The 21,201-nt window shown below is 48.3% G+C and overlaps 1 protein-coding gene across 1 annotated transcript; it reads left to right on the top strand.

Moving 5' to 3' along the window:
* Window positions 1-1,387: 1,387 nt before the first annotated feature.
* On the top strand, window positions 1,388-12,672 carry LOC144768058 (uncharacterized). Its single transcript, XM_078651434.1, has 3 exons — window positions 1,388-1,494; window positions 1,592-1,682; window positions 10,102-12,672. Exon 3 carries the CDS (start codon window positions 11,244-11,246, stop codon window positions 11,976-11,978), a length of 735 nt encoding a protein of 244 aa, XP_078507560.1. The 5' UTR covers window positions 1,388-1,494; window positions 1,592-1,682; window positions 10,102-11,243; the 3' UTR covers window positions 11,979-12,672.
* Window positions 12,673-21,201: the final 8,529 nt, after the last annotated feature.

Below are 21,201 nucleotides of genomic sequence, written 5' to 3'. Positions count from 1 at the left end.
GTACGGTGCGTGGTTCACGGGTGCACCGAGCGCTGCGTGTTTGACAAGGGGGTCTCTGGGCGCTGTGTGTTCAACGTCACGAACTACATTGAGGGGAATGTGTTTATGTTTCCAGAAATGCTTGTCTCAAGACAAAAAGTGTGGTAAGTGGGTAAACTTCATTTTTTATCTGGCGGTAATGCAAGTGGTATAGAACGTATACATCTATTTTTTAGATTAGGTATATTTAGCATATTTTTTGTGGCGGCGGAAGCTATTCTTAGATTGCAGTGACCCCTTGATATTAGTGCGTTTAGTGGTGTCACGTGTACGAAACACCGCCCGACCCCTGTGTGCGACCCTCTCCGCCGCCGCTCCCCAGGTGCCCCCACCCCACTGTCTTACACAACCTACTATATATATATAATAATAATAAAAGCAGCATTTCAAATGCAAGAGGCTTAAAAGTTACGCACGGGTGCCCGTGAGTCCTGGACTCGAAGAATCCATACATCATCAGCTGTAATGTCTACAACACGTGCTGCCAACACAGATGGATTACAACAAGCATTTGCAAAGCCAATAGGCCTTCCTTTCATTTTCTAGCCTCAGTTACAATTTGTAAAAATCCACAGTGATGAGCAGTGTCGATAGTGTTTGCTTGATCTCCACAGCTGTTGTTTAAATGCATTTGTAACGTCAAGGCTGCTCGTGGGCTTTGCCATTAACAGAAAGATAAAGCGCACAGAGGCCCTTTTAAGTCTGGAGCTGCTGCAGCATTAAATATGAACGTGCGCCTCGCGCTGAAAGAAACACACATCATTTACGGCTCCCTGCAGCCACGTTGTGAAAACGTATAAAAAATATTTCTACCCATATATGTTCTTTACATTATATGCACTCGATGTCTTTAGCGGGTAGAACGTTAACAAACTTCATTACATGGATATTTTAAAATTGCCATTGTTACTCAAACACATCACACAAACCCTTGGATGTTGCATCGCTCTGACTGCTTACATCAGCTCCCCCCCTCCCCCACCGCCCCCCCCCCCCTCAGATACCAGACTTTATCTCAGAGACAGGCCGCCACACCCTGCAGGGCGATCCCTTCCTTTGAAAAGCCTCAGACACATTCACACTCGAAACAACTCCATGTCGCTGCATCCACCTGACCTCTGCAGGTCACTGGCGCCACCGACATTTACATATCAGAGAGGATGAAAGGAGGCGCCAATCACAGTCAGCCGTCTGCCATCTTTACAACGAGCAGCGCTAGTCACACCTCACTCTTGGCGCTACCTTCCGATTCACGCCAGGACTGCCTCGATCGCATCGGGGCGTTAGTTCCAGGGTACACGTCATCGCTTGCTGTGATCAAAGTAAACGCTTTGCATTTCTTTCTCGTTTTCCTTATTTAAACCCCACACAAGCCCCTGTCCAGGACGGCGCCTCGTTCATGCGACCAGAGACGTGTCCTGTGGCACTCGGGCTCTGTCCAGTTTTCGTCTTTGTGTAAGTACCTCTTAACTTACTAAATGTGCCTAGTGTGTGTCAATGCGTCCTTTGTATTATGTTTACCATTTATACAAAGTTGTATTTTATTATTTAGCCACGGAAGAAAGTTCTTTTCACAACACTTCGTGTAAACCTGTGACTTTGGGATTCATTTGAAGTGTACCGCCAAGCAACCTGTCGTTTTGGTAAGTAGATTGACGGATTTTTATTTACATAATGTGAGTTGTTTACTTAACTTACTTTCTAGAGAAATGCAGTTCTCATGAGTGGTGTTCAGATGTGCATGCTTGTACGGTATTCTGTTGCAATGTGCATGCTTCAGGGGCCGCACTTTGGTGTGGCGTCTTTCTTTGATGGACACTCTTCGCGCCCCCGGGCCCTGCAGTCCATGCCACCCGTGTTGTGAAACACTAACGAGCCTTGTCAGAATGCGGGGTCTGCCGCCCTTGCACCGTATTCAGTTTGTTTTTGTGAGGTGCGGGAGTGTCTCCGGGGCCCCAGGAGGCTAGATTAGCCCCTGTCTGAATGAAGGGTCGCAGCGCCTTGTGTCATCCTGACCTGTGCTTCAGAAGGGTGGGGGTTCTTAACACAGACATGCCCCTGCCGCCCTTGCACCGTATCCAGTTTGTTTTTGTGAGGTACAGGAGTGTCTCCGGGGCCCCAGGAGGGCAGATTAGCCACTGTCTGGATGAAGGGTCGCAGGGACAGCCCGCAGCGCCTTGTGTCAGTCTGACCTGTGTTTCAGAAGGGTGGGGGGTGCAGCACTTGTCTTGCTCAGCTGGATACACTTGCGCTGCCCAAACGCTGCAAGATTCCGCCTCCGGAGCTCTGCAGCTGTATCTGTGTGAGTAGCGCCTGGAAGCGCCATCCATCCATCCACACAGATGTGGTGTCACTGGGTTCCTTCCACCTGTTCTGTCCTTGTGCTTAAGGAGCTGACAGCAATGCGTCTGTGTCCGGATTGGGAGACGACGACGAGCGTGTCCTGGGTTCAGGGTGAAATGGAAGTGTGTGAGAGAAGCTTGAACCATTCCGCGTGTGCGTGTGTGTTTAAGAGAGTGTGCGTAAGTCTGAGCACGAGGCTCGCTTCCACCTTGAATCTCAGCCTGTGGAGCCTGCTCCCTGGTCACCGTGTAGCCGTAGTCGTGCTGAGAGCATCGGTGCAGTCACCCCATGGGATGATGTCACCCGGTGCGCTCCGCACCCCCCCCCACCCCCCCGCACCTTCCTAGTGACGCCACTGTTAGCAGTGTGATGTTTTGAATGCCCGCCAAAGGTGTGTTGTTTAACACAAAGGGCCATTCTCAGTTCTTTTTTAGCCCGTGTGTGACTCGTGGCTGTGACGGGTGATATCATACACCTAAATGGCCTACATTTACGGGTTCGTCGAAATTGCAAAGTTCCACAGAGCTCTTATTGAGGTATAAAATGTCCTGTGTTCTGAGCCTGTATGAGGGACTCACACTTACGTGTGGCCTAAGTTACGCACAAAACCAAACTTTGTGAATCAGGCCTCTAAACGTCATCTAAGTGTACTACCAAGGGAGGGGTTAGATGGGTGTTAAAGTGGGGGAGCTTTACATACAGGCAGACAGTCGAGCCGCCATCCGTACTCGTGGGGCGGCATCTTTGTATCAGCAGAAGGGAGGGGGCTAGTGCTGGTAAGTACTTTCACTGTATTCAGGCACAATAGCTCCCTGAAAACTACACTAGCAAGTTAAGGCAATGCTGTGCAAAGCCACTGTACCCTCTTCAGGCACTGACAGCGGCGGCTACTTTTTAGGTCGAGGACCGTCGCACTGCGTAGCAGTGGGCGGAGCCTGAGATTTAATGTTTCTTAGAGGGGGTTTGGAACCCGCCCCTCTTCTCCATTGGCTGGCTTCCTAAACGGAGGCCAGTCATTGGAGGAGAGGGGCGTCACTCAGTTCAAGCCCCATCTTTTTGCGATTCGTGGGCATGTTTTTTAGATTCTTTCTAGCTGTGACGCCATCTGTCACTTACCCAAAAACACGCCCCCAAATCGGAAATTTTTTGAGTTTTGCGGCAGCCTGATGCTGCAGCGCGAGGCAGAGGAGGCTCGCGCTCGCCCCCGCTCGCGCTAGCCTCTCGCGCTGCACAAGAGATATGCTTCTCGTTCCAGCGGCTTGGAGGGAACGGGAGCAGAGCCACGGAGCAGGCATCAGCGCTTCGTGGCATCTAATTGGATTGCCAGGCCACATCGCTGTAGGAGAAGCAGGGGAGATATTAAAAGATGATGAGGCGCTGCCTCCAGATATTGCTTTCATTTGTCCAGCTCTCCATAATAAGGCAAGAGCTGAAACGAAGAGTCAATCATCCGGGGTTCAAGGGCAGCGTTTCCACTTAGACGCTTTCCCGCCCTTTTATACCTAGAATGTATTTTCTTCCAGGGCCGACTTTTGGAAATGGGTGAGCTGGGCCCAGGGTACCCAGATGTGCTTGCTTCCCTGCACCCTCGCTGTGCTTGCTTCCCTGCCCCCTCGCTGTGCTTGCTTCCCTGCCCCCTCGCTGTGCTTGCTTCCCTGCCCCCTCACTGTGCTTGCTTCCCTGCCCCATCGCTGTGCTTGCTTCCCTGCCCCCTCACTGTGCTTGCTTCCCTGCCCCCTCGCTGTGCTTGCTTCCCTGCCCCCTCGCTGTGCTTGCTTCCCTGCCCCCTCGCTGTGCTTGCTTCCCTGCACCCTCGCTGTGCTTGCTTCCCTGCACCCTCGCTGTGCTTGCTTCCCTGCACCCTCGCTGTGCTTGCTTCCCTGCCCCCTCGCTGTGCTTGCTTCCCTGCCCCCTCGCTGTGCTTGCTCCCCTGCCCCCTCGCTGTGCTTGCTCCCCTGCCGCCTGGCTGTGCTTGCTCCCCTGCCCCCTGGCTGTGCTTGCTCCCCTGCTCCTGGCTGTGCTTGCTCCCCTGCCCCCTCGCTGTGCTTGCTTCCCTGCCCCCATGCTGTGCTTGCTTCCCTGCCCCCCTGGCTGTGCTTGCTTCCCTGCCCCCCTGGCTGTGCTTGCTTCCCTGCCATCCTGGCTGTGCTTGCTTCCCTGTCCCCCTGGCTGTGATTGCTCTCCTGCCCCCTGGCTGTGCTTGCTCTCCTGCCCCCTGGCTATGCTTGCTTCCCTGGCTGTGCTTGCTTCCCTGCCCCCTGGCTGTGCTTGCTTCCCTGCCCCCTGGCTGTGCTTGCTTCCCTGCCCTCTGGCTGTGCTTGCTCCCCTGGCTGTGCTTGCTCCCCTGCCTCCTCGCTGTGCTTGTTTCCCTGCCCGTTAGCTGTGCTTGCTTCCCTGCCCCCTCGCTGTGCTTGCTTCCCTGCCCCCTCGCTGTGCTTGCTCTCCTGCCCCATGGCTGTGCTTGCTCCCCTGCCCCTGGTTCCCCTGCCCCCTAGCTGTGCTTGCTCCCCTGCCCCCTGGCTGTGCTTGCTCCCCTGCCCCTGGCTGTGCTTGCTCCCCTGCCCCCTCGCTGTGCTTGCTTCCCTGCCCCCACGCTGTGCTTGCTACCCTGCCCCCACGCTGTGCTTGCTTCCCTGCCCCCTGGCTGTGCTTGCTTCCCTGCACCCTCGCTGTGCTTGCTTCCCTGCCCCCTCGCTGTGCTTGCTCTCCTGCCCCCTGGCTGTGCTTGCACCCCTGCCCCCTGGTTCCCCTGCCCCCTCGCTGTGCTTGCTTCCCTGCACCCTCGCTGTGCTTGCTTCCCAGCACTTTCGCTGTGCTTGCTTCCCTGCCCCCTCACTGTGCTTGCTTCCCTGCCCCCTCACTTTGCTTGCTCCCTGCCCCCTCGCTCTGCTTGCTCCCCTGCCCCCTGGCTGTGCTTGCTCCCCTGCCCCCTGGCTGTGCTTGCTCCCCTGCACCCTCGCTGTGCTTGCTTCCCTGCACCCTCGCTGTGCTTGCTTCCCTGCACCCTTGCTGTGCTTGCTTCCCTGCCCCCTCGCTGTGCTTGCTTCCCTGCACCATCGCTGTGCTTGCTTCCCTGCACCCTCGCTGTGCTTGCTTCCCTGCCCCCTCGCTGTGCTTGCTTCCCTGCACCCTCGCTGTGCTTGCTTCCCTGCACCCTAGCTGTGCTTGCTTCCCTGCACCCTCGCTGTGCTTGCTTCCCTGCCCCCTCGCTGTGCTTGCTTCCCTGCCCCCTCGCTGTGCTTTCTCCCCTGCCCCCTGGCTGTGCTTGCTCCCCTGCCCCCTCGCTGTGCTTGCTCCCCTGCCCCCTGGCTGTGCTTGCTCCCCTGCCCCCTGGCTGTGCTTGCTCCCCTGCCCCTGGCTGTGCTTGCTCCCCTGCCCCCTTGCTGTGCTTGCTTCCCTGCCCCCAAGCTGTGCTTGCTTCCCCGCCCCCTGGCTGTGCTTGCTTCCCTGCCACCCTGGCTGTGCTTGCTTCCCTGCCCCCTTGGCTGTGATTGCTCTCCTGCCCCCTGGCTGTGCTTGCTTTCCTGCCCCCTGGCTGTGCTTGCTTCCCTGTCCCCTGGCTGTGTTTGCTTCCCTGCCCTCTGGCTGTGCTTGCTCCCCTGGCTGTGCTTGCTCCACTGCCTCCTCGCTGTGCTTGCTTCCCTGCCCGCTCGCTGTGCTTGCTTCCCTGCCCCCTCGCTGTGCTTGCTTCCCTGCCCCCTCGCTGTGCTTGCTCTCCTGCCCCCTGGCTGTGCTTGCTCCTCTGCCCCCTGGTTCCCCTGCCCCCTCGCTGTGCTTGCTTCCCTGCACCCTCGCTGTGCTTGCTTCCCTGCACCCTCGCTGTGCTTGCTTCCCTGCCCCCTCGCTGTGCTTGCTTCCCTGCCCCCTCGCTGTGCTTGCTCCCCTGCCCCCTCGCTGGTCTTGCTCCCCTGCCCCCTGGCTGTGCTTGCTCCCCTGCCCCTGGCTGTGCTTGCTCCCCTGCCCCCTCGGTGTGCTTGCTTCCCTGCCCCCTAGCTGTGCTTGCTCTCCTGTTTGTGTATGTGGCTCTGGGTGTGTGTGTGGCTCTGGGTGTGTGTGTGGCTCTGGGTGTATATGGATCTCTATGTGTGTGTGTGTGTGTGTGGGGCTCTGTGTGTGTGTCTCTGTGTGAGTGGCTCTGTATGTGTGTGTGGGTGGCTTTGTGTGTGTGGCTCTGTGTGGGTGTAAATGCAATAGGTCATGCATTTGCGAGCGATTAAGCTATTGGCATTGTAAATAACAATGCCATTTATTTAATGATTAAGCTATTGGCAATGTAAATGACAATGCCATTTATTTATGATTTAAAAAAAAAAATGTCATCAGCATTGCCAATAGCTCTACCTTTAATAATGCAGAGACCATTGCATTGTAAATGCTTGTTATTATTACTAATGAGCGCGCATTTCACGCGTCGTGCGTGTGTCCTGGCTGGGCACCCTGTTGGATCAGCCCCCCTTGGGCACTAGTGTACCCGTGGAGTGGGGGGATGCTGGCGGGCCACAGAGTGTGCCGGGGACCAGGCATACCTCTCCCAAGGCGCACGGGCTGTCAGGCCCTCGTGCTTACAAAGCTCGTCCATTGACTTTGCGGCTATATTATGTGTAAATGAACACCCATGCTGTGTGCAGAAAAGTGAAAAGTATATTAAAACAGTCACAATAGCTCCCAAAGGCTCAATTTTCAACCGTGGGCCCGAAAAACACAGACACTGTTTGCCCTATAACACTTTGTTTGTGCAATGCAGTCGACGTGTTCCTAAGAGGCATTTCCTACAGCTCTTTAGTCAATGCACCATCGCCTGAACCATTTCTGGGGAACACTATCCTACGCCCATTTGATAGGAACAACAAATTTTGGTACAAAATATAATATAACATGATATTAAGATGGCATGTTGACGCCAACTGCGGTTGGGCTGGTGCTTAAACACGCATTGCTCACTTCAATGGCTGCAGGTTTTTGCACCCGGATTTCTCTGCACGGAGGGCCACTGCAGCCCTTCATCTGTCTGGCAAACTCTTCCATGCCTCGGGCCCGTGGGACGCCTGTGCCTGCACCCCTGCAGCCAAGGAGACCCCCACCACTGGTGTAACGACAAGTGAGGGGGGCTCCCTGCACGGTACTTAGAGGGGCCCCCTCCAGGCTCAATCAGGAGCTCTCCGGCCACAGTACAGTGCCGAGGGGGCCCCTTGGAGCTAGAGCCCCCCACACCGCGGGACACCTGTGCCTGCACCCCTGCAGCCAAGGAGACCCCCACCAGGACCCCTCACGGCAGGCATCTCCTTCCTCTCTCTCCCTCCTGCCCCACATTGCCCCAATCCTTGTCTATCTGCATGCGCATCTCTCACACTCTGCCCCACTCTGTACTCCTCTCCCTCCCTCCTGCCCCACTATGTACTCCTCTCCCTCCTGCCCCACATTGCCCCCCTCTCCTTGTCTATCTGCATGCGCATCTCTCACACTCTGCCCCACTCTGTACTCCTCTCCCTCCTGCCCCACATTGCCCCCCTCTCCTTGTCTATCTGCATGCGCATCTCTCACACTCTGGCCCACTCTGTACTCCTCTCCCTCCTGCCCCACATTGCCCCCCTCTCCTTGTCTATCTGCATGCGCATCTCTCACACTCTGCCCCACTCTGTACTCCTCTCTCTCCCTCCTGCCCCACATTGCCCCTCCCCTTGTCTATCTGCATGCGCATCTCTCTCACTCTGCCCCACTCTGTACTCCTCTCTCCCTCCTGCCCCACATTGCCCCCTCTCCTTGTCTATCTGCATGCACATCTCTCACACTCTGCCCCACTCTGTACTCTTCTCCCTCCTGCCCCACATTGCCCCCCTCCTTGTCTAACTGCATGTGCATCTCTCACACTCTGCCCCCACTCTGTACTCCTCTCCCTCCTGCCCCACATTGCCACCCTCCCAAGGTCTATCTGCATGCGCATCTCTCTCACTCTGCCCCACTCTGTACTCCTCTCCCTCATGCCCCACATTTCCCCCTCTCCTTGTCTATCTGCTATGCAGATCTCTCTCACTCTGCCCCACTCTGTACTCCTCTCTCCCTCCTGCCCCACATTGCCCCCTCTCCTTGTCTATCTGCATGCACATCTCTCACACTCTGCCCCACTCTGTACTCTTCTCCCTCCTGCCCCACATTGCCCCCCTCCTTGTCTAACTGCATGTGCATCTCTCACACTCTGCCCCCACTCTGTACTCCTCTCCCTCCTGCCCCACATTGCCACCCTCCCAAGGTCTATCTGCATGCGCATCTCTCACACTCTGCCCCCACTCTGTATTCCTCTCCCTCCTACCCCACATTGACCCCCTCCTTGTCTATCTGCTATGCAGATCTCTCACACTCTGCCCCCACTCTGTACTCCTCTCTCTCCTGCCTCACATTGCCCCCTCCTTGTATATCTGCATGCGCATCTCTCACACTCTGCCCCCACTCTGTACTCCTCTCCCTCCTGCCCCACATTGCCCCCCTCCTTGTCTATCTGCATGCGCATCTCTCACACTCTGCCCCCACTCTGTACTCCTCTCTCTCCTGCCCCACATTGCCCCCCTCCTTGTCTATCTGCATGCGCATCTCTCACACTCTGCCCCACTCTGTGCTCCTCTCCCTCCTGCCCCACAGCCTAGAACTTCATCAGCTATCACTTCTTCCTTCTGCATTTCTGGGAACCATTTTCTCTTTCTCAGTTGGACAACAATTTCTAACCTCATAAGCTCGACCACTGGTGTCACTGCAAGCAGCAAATCATTGGTCTGAAAATAACTCTCTTCATTAAAGAAAGGCTCTGAACTTGAACTGTGTTTCCATTCCCGCAAAAACACATCACAAAAATTAGTTCTATTAATTACTCTTTCCCTCTTACTTTTGGCCTTCATTAAATGGATTCGTTTATCTAGTGATCGACTTCTGTTTAAAACTAAAATAAATAATTTCCTCTTTACTTCAAAAGCCTTTTCAACAATAGATTTAATATGTTTCTTCCTTTTATAAAAACAGTGCTCTCTATTTATATTTCTTCATATCTTTCAAAAAATTATATACTACTCTGTTATAAAATAATTTTTTACGTATTTCTTTATATTAATTTTCTCTTCTTTTGCCATAAGTTGTATCCTTTGAATGTACATTGCCTTTTTTTCCTTTCCTATATTTTTGACATTTTTGTGTGCTTTTTTCAACATTTTCAATATTCTTTCTGAGTCTAGTAATATTTTTAATAAATTTGTTGGTGGTCTTACCAGAACATTTTCTCTTTTTAGTCACATTATCTTGGTCATCCAATACTTGTTGTTGAGTTTTTTTCAAGTAACTGTCCTTTAGCTCTCTTTTTCTGAATTTCTCAGGCATGATAACTTAATTTTAATAATGATAAACAATATCTGTAAAAAAATAAACATAAATAAATGTATATTAATAACTTTATAAAATATACTTTTCGGTTACTATACAAACACATTCTACATAAATACTGACTGGGGAATTATAGGCCTGAAACACAAGGGTAAAACTGTTCATCAGAATTTCCATCTTTAGACCTCCTCAACCTAGTATTCCAGTGTTCTCAAGCTTTCTATCTCGAGAATGCCTAGAGGCCTCTCATCCCTCTCTCAAAATGAACTCAGACTCTGGATGTCTGTATTAGCTAATAAATGTTATTCCTTAGTTCCAGTTTGCATTCTTTAACAATCTCTGGTTTTAAATCCACAGGTGATTGAAGTATTGGTGTAGAAGACACAATGGTGATCAGTAATAAGCAAATAATTAAAAACTATTAAAGCGCCTACGCTAAAGAAGTAAAGTTGCTTCAGAGCTCCAACAAGAGGAAAGTATCCAGGAAAAAGATGTGATGAGGAACTTGGATGAGAGTAAAATAAAGAACGTGAAAGCAGTTTCTCGAAATAGATTTCCTGCTGCTCTAATGGTATATGAAGAATGCCCTGGAGATGCTAACCCAGGGCAGGAAGACCATCTGTCTGAACCAGAGAGGACAAGCATCAGTCTAAAGTTCTAATCGATCCAAGAGAAGATAATACACACAGAACAAGTGGGACTTGAAGAGTTTTTAACAGACCTCAGCAAAATGGAACTTGAGCACCATATCCAGTGAATTGTCGTTAAATCAAAAACAAATATCTGTTAGTCACTTATACATTGTAAACAAAGCTGCTTAAAAGACCAGGTAATCAGGTTAGGACTAAGATATCTGCTAGTTACGAACTAGCGATGTGGGTAAATCTGGGACCAAGGGAAGGAGAGTGAGGGAAAATAAATGCACCTCTGCGACCAATGACCACATTTTACTTGTAGTCCCGGTCCACATGTCCACTACCATTCTTACTCATTAGAAGTGACCTCAGGTATTTGTTACCGGGCAAGACCTGCAAAATCCTTAAAATCCTCATTGTAGTCTTATATGCAGATATAGAAGACATCCGTAAGAAGGGTGACAAGAAACAATGTGCTGCTACTGATAAACAATAGTATTCTGAATGTTCATGCCAATACATTATGTGAGTATTTACCTAGCTTCGAAATACTGAACACCAAACAAAGACCTGTTAAGGGCTTCATTAAAACTCATAAATGAATACGTTCGAGAAAAGGGTTTGAGAATCTACATGGATGTAATGTAGAGGCAATAATCCCATGAGAGGCTTCCCCATAAGTACCAGGGGCTGCTGATATTAAGGTTCTAGGGTGAATTAGGTTGCCAACAGAGGTTATAAACTGTGAACTCCACAGAGAAGTGATCTTTGGCTAAATAAATGTCCAAGTGTTAAGTTGAACAAGTGCAGCACATTTGAGTGGGTGATGCTAAACACATATTGAATAAGATTTAGTATTGTCTTATGGCATGTCTGCTAGAAAAATCCCAACTTGGAGATATTAACTTTAGAAAGAAATCTTATCTCATAATGGAATGTATACAAGACAAAACCGAACTTGGAGATATTAGCACCAAAAAGAAGTCTCATACATGCTCTGAATGTGAGAAGAGCTTTAGGTGTCGATCCAGTCTCAGTGAGCATGAGAAAACTCACACAGGGGAAAAACTTTATCAGTGCTCTGAATGCCAGAAACGCTTCACTCGCAAACAGCATCTGACTCGACATGTGAGAACTCACACTGGGGAAAAACCTCATAAGTGCTCTGAATGCCACAAAGGTTTCCGAAGTAAATTCAGCCTTACTCGACATGAGAGAATACATACTGGAGAAAAACCTTTTCAGTGCTCTGAATGTCAGAGAAGCTTCATTTGTAAAACCCTTCTCAGTCAACATGAGAGAACTCACACTGGAGAGAAACCTTATCAGTGCTCTGAATGCCTAAATAGTTACCAATGTAAAGCAGATCTCACTCAACATGAGAGAACGCATACTGGGCAAAAACCTTATAAGTGCACTGAATGCCAGAAAACCTTCAGTCGGAAAAAAGTTCTCACCCGGCATGAGTTAACCCATACTGGGCAGAAATCCCATCAGTGCTCTGAATGCCCAAAAAACTTTAGTCGTAAATACCTTCTCACTCAACATGAGAGAACCCACACCGGGGAAAAACCATATCACTGCTCTGAATGCCACTAAAAAGTTATTGGTTGCAAACTGGTCTTATTTTCCATGAGAGAACTCACACTGGGGAGAAACCATATGAGTGCTCTGAATGTCACAAAAACTTTAGTGAACAAGATAGTCTCACTCACCATGAACAAACACATACTGGGCAAAAAACTTATCAGTGCTCTGAACGCCTAAAACATTTCAGTTATAAAACCAGTCTTATTGTACATCAGAGAACTCACTCTGGGGAAAAACCTGATCAGTGCCTTGAATTCCAGAAAACCTTGAGTCATAAACTCAATCTAACTTTACATAAGAGAACTCACACTGGGGAAAAAGCTCATCAGTGCCTTGAATGCCAGAAAAGCTTGAGTCATAAACTCAGTCTAACTTTACATGAGGGAACTCATAGTGGGGAAAAACTTCATCAGTGCTCTGAATGCCAGAAAACCTTCAGTGTGAAAAGTCACCTTGCTGTTCATGAGAGAACACATAATGGGGGAAGATCCTTTTCGGTGCTTTCAATTCCAGACAAGCTTTAGTTTTAAAATAATTCTCACTCCGCATGTAAAAGCCCATACTAGCTAAAATAAATGTATGAGTATTATGAAGGCATGTAAAGATTCAGTTGGAAGATCCATGTTATAAAGGAAAAGTGTTTATTAGTGTTCTGAATGCCAGAAAAGCTTTATTCATAAAATTAATTTCAATGAAAATGAAAGAACGCGTCCTGTGTCAAATCCTTATCACTATTCTGAATTTCAGGAACACGAGTTGTAAAATGGATGCCTTTCGACATGAGAGAACTGTGGAAAAGTAAATTTTGCCATGTTATATGTGCCTACGTGTTCCCCATGTTATGATATATGTGCATGATCGATATGCATGTATCCCCTTTCTGATCGATTAAAGACGCAATTACAGTTGTGTCCATCTCTAGTATGCCAGTTCCCAGTCCTCGTGAATACAACGAATATTAGGCCTATGTAAAGCTACGTTGCCACGTTTTACAGTGTGCACGTTAATTCATTGAATTATCCCCGTTTCTAGGCCTCAAAAGGGCCCGGACTCAGATTCAGCTCCTGTTTCCTGAACCCTCTCCGAGGAGCGATACAGCCCCCACCTGTATCCCTGACCCTTCACTTACTTTCATGCCTCGCAGTGCCCGGCTCGGCCTGGTTCTGCCTCCCAGTCTGCCAAGAGTATGTTATGATTCTAGTTATCAGTTCAGCCCTCCTTCTCTGCATTCCTAAGCTACTGAATCGCATCAATAGTTTCCGTCATGGTCTAGCCTTTATGTCTCCATGTAAGAGAAATACTGTATTAATATTCATAGAATATTCCTCGCACACGCACTACATATAGAATTATGCATGCACCAGTCCTAGTATCAAGTAGCCTTTGCCCTGATAACTTTTGGATTCTATCAACATGTACTATAAACAACAGATACTAGATATGCCTAGGTACATGTCGCTCTGACCCTCCAGACTTTCGTCTCCTCTTCTAGTGCAGAAGTCATAGCCCCCAGTTCTCCTGGTAACACGTCATTGCCAGTTTGCGCGCACCACTAGGTTAAAGGTCCCAGCTGCTCAGGTAGCCCCCTCCATGTTTCCGCCCCTTTTTATGACATATTCTGTTACGTTTACATCACATGTCTATGTATACGCCCTGTACACACCTCTTGTTACACCCACTTTATGCCTTATCTTTCGCGACTGCTACAAACCACGCCTACTGCTACGCCTACTGTATTGAACGCAATGTATTTTGTTTAACTATAAATATTGTGCACTGTTATTAAAAGTTACCCCTTATGCTCCCAGATCCTGCCCCCGGCAGCTGCCATCCCATTCCCGTACAGGCTGTCCTGTTCCTGTCCTTTTATGATTAATTAAAGCCTGTCAAACTTCAGCTACCTCGTATCTTGACTCTTATTTATTGAGCTAACCGTTTATTGATTATAGTCAAAAATAGAACCGGTAATTAATTATTTATTTACCACATAATGGCGCCCGAATAGGGACTTGCCCTTTCCCCACGCGCCGGAGAAGCCACGCAAGCCCCCTGATCCTCTGCAGCCGTGACGGAACCATACCGTGCACGTGCAGATTATTCTGCTTCAAGTATCCCTCAGGCCCACGGAGGAGACGGAGGTTGCGGTCTAGCGTCCAGACGAGGCGGTGGAGGAACGCGGCGAGTCCCGACCAGAGCCCAAGCCGAGAGTCCAAGGTCCGAGGTATCCGGAGGCCCACCTGTAACTGAAGTCCGAAGTTCGTCCGTCCGTCGTCGTAGCAGTCCAGTCCAGTCCGAGGCCTTCCGTTCTTGCTGCCCGGTGAGTACCGTTGCTGGGGTGGTATCTAGACAGGGTCAATTAATTTGTCTCTGGTCCGTGGGTTTGGGTACACAGATCCAACACGAAGTGTCCACCTAGGTGGATGCGGGTCCTGACGTGTCTCTTTATGAGACCGGTAAGTTTTCGTACTGTTTTAGCAGTACATCTAGTCAGTCCAGTCTGTTCTGTTCTCGAGAAATTCTTGTGTTCTGTTTTCAGTATTTCAGGTAATATTCTGTCCGAACTGTTATTTTAAATGTTAGTTCATGTGTTTTCAGTGTCGTGGTATGAGTGATTTGTTTCCTTAAAGTTATTTATTGTGTTTATCGTGTATTGTATTGTGTTCAGACTCCAGCCTAGTTATGCCTCTGTTCTCGAAATTACGTCAGTTAAGAACTAGAAAAGGTCTGCTCGAAGAAGCAGTTCCTGTCCCGCCTAGGGACAGTCCAGGTCATTTTATGTATCATAAGCATGGCATAAGTGCCATATTATATCTAGACTTATGGGTCGAGTATACTAAAGATCTAGAAGAGAAATATAGATGGCCTGTATCAGGTACATGGGATGCCGAGTGCATCATGCGAGTAGAAGAAGTATTATGGAAAAAGAAAGCCAGACAGTCCCAGAAAGATGCCATCGAGTTATGGCGCAAAGAATCTCATAAAAGAACCGAAAAAGAAATCAGAAAGTCAGAATTAAGTAGGGAATCCTCAGAAAGAGCCCAAGAAAGGGAATTAATCGAAATAGGTGAACGAGTTAAAGCCGAGCAGTCAGACAGACAGAGAAATGCCCTTATTAAGGGTATGTATCCTCTTCTTGCCGAGGGCTTGCCAAAAGCAACCCCGGAAGCACCATGTAATTTTCCGCCGCCATTAGTTCCGATTAAGCTACGTCACAAACAGACCGCAGCTGATATTTTTCTCTCGTCCTATTTGGACGACACAGTCCCAGAATATGCAAATCCTGCTCCGCCAGCTCCTGTAAATAATGTAATTCCTGCTCCTCCAGCCACCGGGGCACCTGTCACAGTACCTGTTACGGTACCCCCGGTCCAGCCCGTAGTACAAGTACCCGCTACATCAGTCACTCTCCCAGCACGAAGAGTATCAGTCGACGATTCTAGTTTAGGGGCCGCGGGGGGAGGTCCTCCTGGTACCCCGCCGCCACACAAACGTGTAACGTTAGTTGAGTTACATGAACGTGCGTTACAGCGTACGCCCAAACAGCAGTCCGTTGCAGATATCAAGCGAGCTCTTACCGAATGCCGTTATGATCCAGTCCCAGGCGATGATAATATGGTTATATATTCATTGCGTGTAAGACGGGTGACCGAGTATTTGGACACCCTACCGAATATGAAAGAAGATCTAGACAGAGTATATCGTTTCATCCGTACAGGGGATGATCCAGAAAGTATTGGCGAAGCCATGTCTCTAAGGAAAGCTGAGACTCAGCTCATGCTATTAAAGTTTCTAGTTAATTGTTTAATAAGGGAACAAGATTATCCGACTAAAGATCCGACCGAAATGAGAGTTCTGACAAAGTGGAGTGATAATATAGCCGAGGGAAGACACAAGACACTCAGTAGTATAGAGAGTATGTACAAGAAAATTCGTAAGGAAATAATAAGGTTACACGAGAAACGCAAAGCAGTACAAGTAAGCGAGAAAGAAGACGACTCTTCTACTGAAGAGGTAGACGACGAGAATCCTACCAGAATAGCGTATGTAGGTAAATCTAGATTTCCCGACCGACATTCACGCCTAGAACACAAGAAAGTCTTTCCTCCTCCAGCACCAGAACAAGGTTCTCTCGAGCAAGTATTTCAAGTTACCGATCACATTCTGAAATTACGAATCGGTTATAGTGAACTTAGTACTATGCATGAACAAGAACTAGCCCGATCAGCAGTCCGATGGACTACTGATTCTACCACTTTTCCAGACGAAATAGTGGCACAGATGTTTCTGAAACTGCCCCCAGCCGAGCAGCGACTGGTGGGTATGTATATGATCCAGCACCTCATTACATTGTATGAGGGACAACATTCTGATCCAGGTCCGTTACATGATGTTCTGAACGAGTTACTCCAATATAGATGGAGAGGTTTAGGTACCGATTTAATTAGTGTCATTCTAGAACAGCGCCACAAATATAGAACGTTCCTGAACCCGCATTTTGTTCACGTCTCACCTCCAGAAAGTAAACCATTCTACATAGATAGACAGCATCCGTTACGAGAAGTACACCCAGTTAGGACAGAGGGTGGTGAAATGCAACGAGTATTTGTTTACACCCCTATCACAAAGATGGAACTCTTAGAGATGAAGAAATTAATTCCCTGTCACGACAAAGATCCAGCAGGGTTCCATCGAGAATTAAAAGACATGCTCCGTATGGGAGAATACACGTATCCAGATATCATTAAAATGCTAAAAGTCCTGTTGCCCGCAGGGGTATATGAAAAACTCAAGGAAAAAGAATGGGAGGTGGGAGAGAAAAAGATAGATTGGACAACTCTAGAAGCTGAAGATAATATACGAGTACCAGGTACCGGTCTTGGGGATAAAGCTAAAGCTTTGCCCGAACTGTTAATACAAGTCTTGCCAAGGTTACTAGCCACGAAAAAGGAAGATTGGGATGCAATCTCAGCATGCAAACAGAAACAGGATGAAGATACTAGTGATTTTTATTCTAGATTCGAGAAATGTTTCATTATTAACAGTGGTTTGAAAACAGGTAGCGAGTCATACCCTCATCTTTTTGTTACTAAACTAGTCGAGAATTCAAGTCCACAAGTTAAAAATCGAGTTTTGAAAGTCGAAAGTACTTGGCAAGCTAATACCCCGTCCCAAATGCTTCAGATGCTCCAGTATCACCAGAATAGAATCAGAGAAGAGCAAGAACACGAAAGGAGACGTATGAAAGACACGAAAATAAAAGTACTAGTTGCACAATCTGTTCCACAAGACAGTCAGAAGAGGGGTCCGAATCAAGCCAGTCATCCTGCAGCTCCCGTTAAAGGGACATGCAATTATTGTAAACAGCCAGGTCATTTTATAAACGAGTGTGCAGTTCTGAAACACAACATAGCTACTGGTAAGACTAAAGAAAGACCACGTCCGCCTAGACAAGAACAAGTTTCACAGATTTCTCAGTCACCCCAGAATGCACAACAGACAGTTCCAGTATCGCAGCCTATCGCTGCAACACAACATGTTACACAGCAAATGTATCAGTATGCTCAGTCAGAGTATCCAGAGTATCAACAGTATTCATGAAACAGCCTAGAGAGGGAGGTAGGCTTGCCTCTCATCGAGATACCTGTAGATCAAGAGGGTCCCTATGTACACAGTCAAGTATTAGGGAAAGACAGAAAGTTTCTGATTGATACAGGGGCAAGTAGGACTACTATCAGTCATGACGAGGTTCCAGGGGCTCCGCTCTCAGGCTCTAGAAATGTTTCCCTTGGATTTTCAGGAAAGCCTATAGTTAACGAGATTTCAAAGCCAGTTTCTCTAGAAGTTGGTCCATTGTCCCGAACTACTGATTTATTACTTACGAAGTCATGTCCAGAAAATTTATTAGGCATCAAAACATTGAAAGAATTAGGTGCAGTTATTTGCTGCTCTCCAGAAGGAATACGTTTGTTTTTGCGTGACTTCAAAGGTCACTATGTATTACGAGATTTTGATCCAAGATTGTCAAATGTCCCGCAGCATTTATGGGCGCAAGGTCCAACTGATGTAGGTTTTATGCAAATCACACCCCATCGTGTGACTCTGAAACAAGGTATAGTCTTGCCACGAATCAGACAGTACAGATTGCCACCTGAGGCTGTAGCAGCCTTATCCAAAATTATTGACGAGCTTATTGCTCAAGGAGTGGTTGTAGAAACTGACTCCAATGTATGTAATTCTCCTATCATTCCAGTCATGAAACGTACTGATCCAAATGCACCTCCAGTATATCGATTAGTGATTGACCTTCGAGAACTTAATAAATGTATCATACCCCAGTATCCAGTAGTCCCAGATATTTCATCTCTATTGACAGCTATTGATTCTGAAGCCATATTTTTTACAGTAATAGACCTCAAAAATGCATTTTTCAGTGTCCCCATTCATCCAGATAGCCAGTACCTTTTTGGTTTTTGTTTAAATGGAAGGAGCTATAAATTCACACGAGCTCCTCAAGGTTTCACAGAAAGTCCTAGTATTTATAGTCAAGCACTTAAAAGACAACTAGACAATATTCACATGCCAACTGACACTGCCCTGCTCCAGTATGTCGATGATCTATTGATCACAGCCCGTTCTGAACGTGACTGCGAGCATGCGTCACTTACAGTCCTGTATTTCCTAGCCGAGATGGGGCACAAGGTGTCCCCTTCGAAGCTTCAGTTCTGTGTCCAGCAAGTGATCTACTTAGGCCACTTACTGTCCAAGTGGGGTAGGCAGTTGACACCAGATCGTATCCAGTTAATAGCGAGTCTTCCACAGCCCAAGACACAGAAGGAGGTACGAGCTTTTATTGGCCTCACTTCTTACTGCAGACAATGGATTCCTCAGTATGCATTTCTAGCCAAGCCACTGATACAGTTAACGACACAGGAGGTAGCCGTATCGACTGTCCTCCCTTGGACATCTGAACATACACTTGTTTTTAATGAATTAAAGAAAGCTTTATGCCAAGCACCTGTTCTAGCTATACCGAACTACAGTAAGTCTTTTACACTTTTTGTCACAGAACGTGATGGTACTGCATTATCTGTTCTCACACAAGATCAAGCAGGACAATACAAGCCCTGTGCTTATTTTTCGAGCACACTAGATCCAGTAGCCCAGGCTCTGCCTGCGTGCCTCAAGTCAGTTGCAGCCACAGCTCTAGCTATCAGACAAAGTGATTCCATAGTATTAGGACACTCCCTGACAGTACAAGTTCCACACTCCGTGGAAGTTCTTTTAAACCGAACACAGACTCAGCACTTGACAATTGCCCGTTTAACAGGTTATGAACTGACACTGTTCCAGCCACACATAGAAATCAGACGCTGCAACGTTTTAAATCCAGCTACACTGTTACCGTCAGTTACTTCAAATCCTGCCACACATGACTGTGTGGAAGTCATTAATACTATGACCAAGCCAAGACAAGACCTGACAGACATTGCATTACCTAATCCCGACCTGACACTTTATGTGGATGGTTCATGTATGAGAACTAGTACAGGGGAACTAGTAGCCGCGTATGCAGTGACTACTGAAACTGAAGTTATTGAAACACACCGTATTGACACCCTGTCTGCTCAAGCAGCAGAGCTGGTTGCTCTGACCCAAGCCTGCATACGTGCCAAGGACCTGAAAGTAAACATATATACAGATTCACGTTACGCATTCGGAGTTGTACACGACTTCGGAGTGCTCTGGCAGGAGAGAGGTTTCATGACTTCTCATGGAACCAAGATTCAGCATGGTCTCCTCATTCAAGCTCTGTTAGATGCAATACATTTACCGACAGCTATCGCTATCATGAAGTGCAAGGCACATACGAAAGTCACTGACATTATTTCCCAAGGTAATGATCTAGCAGATCGAACAGCCAAGCTTACAGCTCAGACACCAGACATTCCAGTTAACACGACACAGACATTCACTCCAGAACAGACTACTTGTATGACAGTTAAGGACCCTACACAAGATGTCATAGACATACAGTTACATGCTACTCCCGAAGAAATCAAGAAATGGTCCGAACAAGGAGGGGTCCAGACAGATCAGGGATGGGTGACAAAGGGAAAAGCCACATGGTTTCTCCCCGACTCTATGGTTCAAGTCATTATCAATACCGCACATAGTCCAGCACATCTAGGAGAAAAAGCTATGTTAGAAAGTATCCAGAACCTTTGGTTCAACAAGCACTTACGAGCTGCAGCCAAGCAGAAAGTCCGTACTTGTATGATATGTTGCCAGTTCAATCCAGGTAAAAGTGTCCCGGTGGAACAAGGTGGATTCCAACCCCCTGACCACCCTTTTGAAGTCCTCCAGATGGATTATATTCAGATGGAGCGATGTCGAGGTTTCAAGTATGTCCTTGTAGTTGTATGCGCTTTGTCCAGGTGGACAGAAGCATATCCAGTTCCAGATTACACAGCAGCGACCACTGCCAGGCAGTTGGTTCGTGAATTCTTCCCCCGCTATGGACTCCCTAGGGTCGTGTATTCTGATAACGGCCAGCCATTCTCATCAGAGTTAATGAAACATGTTTCCCTTCTGTTAGGGTACCAGTGGAAGTTCCATTGTGTGCGCCATCCTGAAGCAGCCGGTCTCGTAGAGAGACATAATCAGACCCTGAAAATCCGTATTGCCAAGATATGCAAAGAGAAAGGTGTAGACTGGCTAGTAGCCCTGCCAGTTGCTTTATTCTTCATGAGGATGGTTGCACATTCCAGATCAGGTCTGTCCCCTTATGAGGTCGTATTCGGCCGCCCCCCAAATATGTGGGGTACACCTAGGCCCCGCAGTATTACAGATGTTTCCAGTAATATGCTGACAGATTACCTAGCTTCCTTGATGTCTGCCCTACACTCTTGTCGTTCGCAGGTTGCCGCTGCATTTCCAGACAATACTGAAGTGAAACCGCATGAGGTCATACCAGGGGACCTGGTACTTGTAAGGAACTTTGATCGTTCAAGTCCGCTGGAGCCTCGCTGGAAGGAGCCGAGACTTGTCCTTCTGACCACCCGTACGGCCGTGAAGTTGGAGGGCCGTAAGGGATGGGTCCATCTGTCTCACGTCAAGAAGTTTCATGGAATCCGAGAAACGACATTTGCCAAGAACATTTTTAAGGACTGCCAAAATCCTAAAGACTGCCCTATTCTCAAGGACTGTCCCGCTACTGACTCTGAACTCAAGC

This window comes from Lissotriton helveticus, chromosome 1_1, assembly GCF_964261635.1.
Source record: "Lissotriton helveticus chromosome 1_1, aLisHel1.1, whole genome shotgun sequence".
NCBI classification, from domain to species: Eukaryota; Metazoa; Chordata; class Amphibia; order Caudata; family Salamandridae; genus Lissotriton; species Lissotriton helveticus.
This window is presented reverse-complemented; position numbering and strand designations above follow the sequence as displayed.

Coding starts and splice junctions, on each gene's coding strand:
- LOC144768058 (XM_078651434.1), top strand. CDS start 11,244: ATGGCATGTCTGCTAGAAAAATCCCAACTTGGAGATATTAACTTTAGA.